Source organism: Macrobrachium rosenbergii, chromosome 39, assembly GCF_040412425.1.
Source record: "Macrobrachium rosenbergii isolate ZJJX-2024 chromosome 39, ASM4041242v1, whole genome shotgun sequence".
Lineage (NCBI taxonomy): Eukaryota > Metazoa > Arthropoda > Malacostraca > Decapoda > Palaemonidae > Macrobrachium > Macrobrachium rosenbergii.
The window spans coordinates 16,582,333-16,587,332 of NC_089779.1; the positions used below are offsets into that span (position 1 = coordinate 16,582,333).

The 5,000-nt window shown below is 33.0% G+C and overlaps 1 protein-coding gene across 4 annotated transcripts in view; it reads right to left on the reverse strand.

The window, feature by feature from the left end:
* LOC136825784 (excitatory amino acid transporter 3-like) overlaps positions 1–5,000 on the reverse strand; it is a 525,422-nt gene that overhangs the window by 269,498 nt on the left and 250,924 nt on the right. The window contains exon 1 of one of the 4 annotated variants that reach the window (XM_067082662.1): positions 3,111–3,661. The exons of the other annotated variants lie outside the window; for them this stretch is intronic. Within the exon in view, the coding sequence (XP_066938763.1) occupies positions 3,111–3,130 (20 nt within the window). The 5' untranslated portion in view covers positions 3,131–3,661. Of the gene's footprint in view, positions 1–3,110; positions 3,662–5,000 lie in introns of those variants that run through there. 4 annotated transcript variants of the gene reach the window in all.

Consider the following 5,000-nt stretch of genomic DNA (forward strand, 5'->3'; position numbering starts at 1 on the left):
CAATACCTTCCCCTGCAATAAAAAACTTGGGAATAAAAACCTCTCATACATTCATTATATTTGCTTCCATACACCCATACGAATCGAATGCTGCCATTCTTACGTCATCCTAATTAATATCTTTTCTCTGGCTTCTTGCACCACTCCCTCCAAGGAGATATGAAAAAGTCAGGGACAAACTGATAAATTTTTCGTTGACATAGGGGGTTTCCTATATAAATACTTTATATATATAATACACACACATTAGATATGGAGGTAAATAAGTAAGATTAACGAATGAATAAAACAGAAACTGTAATCTAGCTTCTTTGCGAGGAAACTCCGTCCGATGTAGAATCTCGGCCTATGAAAATTTTGTTTTTATTTAGGTATACGCAAAGATCACATTCAAAAGGAAATAAGAACAGCAGAACCACAATAGAGTGGGGGGTAGCTCATATAAAACGCTACATCAGAATTAGCACACTAATTCTTTGGCAGTGTTATTTAATTATTATTATTATTATTATTATTATTATTATTATTATTATTATTATTATTATTATTATTATTATTACTATTATTCAGAAGATGAGCCCTATCATATGGAACAAGCCCACTGACTTGAAATTCAAGCTTTCAAAGAATATGGTGTTCATAAAGAAGAAGTACGAGGAAGTAAAGGGAAATACAGAAAGAAGAGATCTCGCTTACTAAAAAAGAAAAAAGAAAAAATAAACAAATAAATAAATAAAAAATGTAATAGAACGGAAGGACAATAGCATTAGGGTAGTATTAAAGGTAATTACGCTTCTCAAAATCTATCAGAAAAAAGGGCCCATTTACATTTGTAAAAAAAAATTATAATAAAAACCGACCTTTTCAATGTCATATCCCGTGATGACGAAACTTATTTTTTGGAGTAGTTTTGGTAATGCAGTACAGCAATTACGCTTCTCATGAGAAAAAAAAAATTAAAAGCGGCCTTTTCAATGTAATATCCAGTGATAACGAAACGTATTTTTTAGCAAATTCTCGTAATGCATTACAACAATTACGCTTCTCATTTGAGAAAAAAAAGACCGTGCTCATTTACATTTGTAAAAAAAAAAAAGAGTAATTAAAATAAAAAGCGGCCTTTTCAACGTAATATCCAGTGACAACGAAACATATTTTTTGGCAAGTTCTCGTAATGCATTACAGCAATTACGCTCCCCACACATCCGTTTGGAGGCGACGGTCGAGAGAATTGGTGTCCGCCCTTAGAACACGATACGAGGTATTGAGTGGCACGAAGGGAGGTGACCTGCCTCACTCCAACTGAAGAAAGGTGAGCACGATAAGTGTCCCTTTTGTTGGTACGGTAGTTTTATTCATTTTTATTCCTTACTTCCATTCACTATAATATCTAGAGGGTGTCCGGTTAATTCATTCCCGTTCATTTGCAGCATTTCAGGGTTCAGATAACCACGGTCAGTTTTTTTTTATCCCCTTTTGTTAAGTTTTCTTTTTTTTTTTTTTACTTATTTCTTCGTTTCTCACTTCCATTCGCCATAATATCTAGAGGGTACCGGGTGAATTAATTCCAGTTTATTTGCAACACTTAAGAGTTGAGATCATTTTGGTCAGTTCTTTTAGGCTTTTATCAAAATCCAGACTGATTATTTAATTAGGTTATCTGAAAGATCCTTCTGTTAGTGAATCTACTTATTTCTTCGTTCTTTCTTTCTTTCCCATTCGCCATAATATCTAGAGGGCGTCGGGCTGATTCATTCTAATTTATTTGCAACTGCTTTGCTGACAACTGTGGTCAGTCTTTTTGAGGCTGTTATTCAGTGCCAGCTGATTATTTCATTAGTTTATCTGAAAGACACTATCAGATTATTAATATATTTTTTTTCGGGAAACATAAGGCTACGATGTACACTCCAGGCTTACATATAAATATATATATATATATATATATATATATATATATATATATATATATATATATATATATATATATATATATATATATGATACAATTATTAAAATTGGAGGTAAACAGATAAGTAAGATGTAGTACAACACTAAACGCATCCTTAACTAATTAATAACTTCCTGCAAGCACTAGAAAAGAAGAATCAAGCACATGTCAATACTGCAACTCATTCTTCGATGTTTAAAAAAAAAGGTTGGGGAGAGAGAGAGAGAGAGAGAGAGAGAGAGAGAGAGAGAGAGAGAGAGAGAGAGAGAGAGAGAGAGAGAGAGCTATGAGAATATACTGGCGCGGCTTGAGACGTCAATTTCCCAAAATAGAAGTATCATGAATAATTAGCAAAAGAATTTTTTTTACCATGATCACAAACTCCTTAAGGAATGTTGACTATTCTAATAAAAAACCAACTGAAAAGTAGGCTTATAACTCAATTACCAATTATTATTATTATTATTATTATTATTATTATTATTATTATTATTATTATTATTATTATTATTATTATTCATAAGATGAACCCTATTCATATGGAACAAGCCCACCAAAGACGCCATTGGCTTGAAAATTATTATTATTATTATTATTATTATTATTATTATTATTATTATTATTATTGAGAAGATGAACCCTATTCACATGCAAAAACCCCACAGGAGTACTGACTTGAAATGCAAGCTTATTAAAAAGAAGTAAAAAAGAAGTAACAGAAGGTAATGGGAGCGACAGAAAGAAGAGATCACTTATTAAAAAAGAAAATATATATTAACAAACTAATAAACAAATAGAAAAAAATTAAGTAAATTATTAAAACACAAGGAGAATTGTCTTAGAGAAGCAATGCATTGCATCTTCCCTTGAATTTCTGAAGCTCCAATTTCACGACATGTTGAAAATATCTGCAAGGATTTCAAAATATAGGCGTAAAATAATGTTAAAAGTTTAACTACTTCAGAGTATGGTTTCAATAATAACGCATCCACCAAAGATCACAAAAGGAGGTTGAGAATAATTACCTGGGCCACCTCACTCAAAAATTGGCGAAAAGCGAACCGCCAATCACTTTCGAAAACTCGGTAACCAAATCCTCCAAGAGGTCTGAGATTTTAAGCTGTTAACTTAAGAAACTAAAACCTTATTTCATACTGACCGTGACCTCAGAAAGAACATGTGACTTCGGACGAGACTTCCCAGAGGTAGATCCAACACGGGAGGACGCAGTCTTTGTTAACCAATCACTTCCTTGCTCTGCAATCTGACAGGAATCTCTTCCCACATTGGTACAGTTCGGCGAACTAAGTCTTCGTTAACTTATCACTTCTTTGCTCTGCAGTGTGACGAGATTTGTTTTCCACACTGGCTCAGTTTCAACTCCCAGAAGATGGACAATATCCCAGATCACATTTTGCACTGAACAGAGAAGCGATATGACGTGCGAGCAATTTGGGAAAGCTGACGTCACCAACAGACGCCTCTGCGTCGATATCACTTGACAGATCAGAGAGGCAGGGAAAAACAGACAACGTTTTCATGTGTAATTCCGTCACAAAACTTCAGGTCAAGAAAGATCTCCCGAGAACGTGCGTCACGTGCGCGCCTGACCACCGCAATCAACGGGGCTGACTGAACTCTGAAGCCCAGAGACCTCGGGTTAAGGTTGACCTGGAGAGATGTCATGTGAAGGCCCAGCTCTCACTGACTGACTGACTGACTGGAAGCGGCGAAGGCCCTCCAAGTCAAGAGTCCCTTCTGGAGTGCCACTAGCAGGCCCTTCCAAGGGCTTACACAACCGGCAGACGACGCCTTTGTTGGTGGACAATACAGGTGAAGTATTGAACAAAGCAGGCGTCTAAAAATAATCTAGTGAGGCTTAGCTCGTATAGCTCGTAACAAAAGCACGCATTCAACAGTGCTGTGGGATAAATAACCGACCGAAGTATTTAATTACTCGGCTGAAGCTATTGTACATATACATACATACATACATACATACATACATACATACTTACAAAAATACATACATACATACATATGTGCATGCACACAACATATACAGTATACATATATATATATATATATATATATATATATATATATATATATATATATATATATATATAGGACCGAGTTTCGAACCAGGCAAAGCTCATGTGTGTATATGTATATATATATATATATATATATATATATATATATATATATATATATATATATATATATATATATATATATATATATATATATATATATATATATATATGTATATATATATACACATGCATATTATATATATATATATATATATATATATATATATATATATATATATATATATATATATACACGAGTCACATACATGTAAATTCTTATATGTAATGTGATCGTGTATTACTGTTTAAATCTATGTGTTTATAACTATTCGCATGCATGCAAACATAAATACACACTGACGCAAACTTCGTGTAAAAATATACCTCTCAGAAGAAGGAAATCAATAAACGCTACAAAAGAAAGTGGTTAATAAGTTGGAAGGAAACAAAGCCATTTCAACATAATTGCTTCCAGCGACTTCAAAAGACATGGACGAGAATTTATTATTTTTTTTTTCCAATGTATTTTGGGAGTGGATTCATGGGAGAACAATAGCGCAATTACGCATTTGTATTCCTCAAAGCAGAAATTTTTTACCACTTTCTTTACATTTTGGACAAGTATAAAGAAGCTCCAGAATTCTCTGCTTTCCTCCTTAGTCCCTATTTACAGAAACTACTCTTTTGGCTGCAGGGTCTTCGCTAGCATAGGTCTTTAACATCGATTATGATAGGCCGTTTTATATCTTTCACGTTTCTTTCCTTTGTGCTCTGGACAAGAGGTTCTTTTACATATCTATCTATCTATCTATCTACCATATATATATATATATATATATATATATATATATATATATATATATATGTATATATATATATATATATATATATATATATATATATATATATATATATATATATATATGAAGTGTACCTTAGCTTTACCAAAC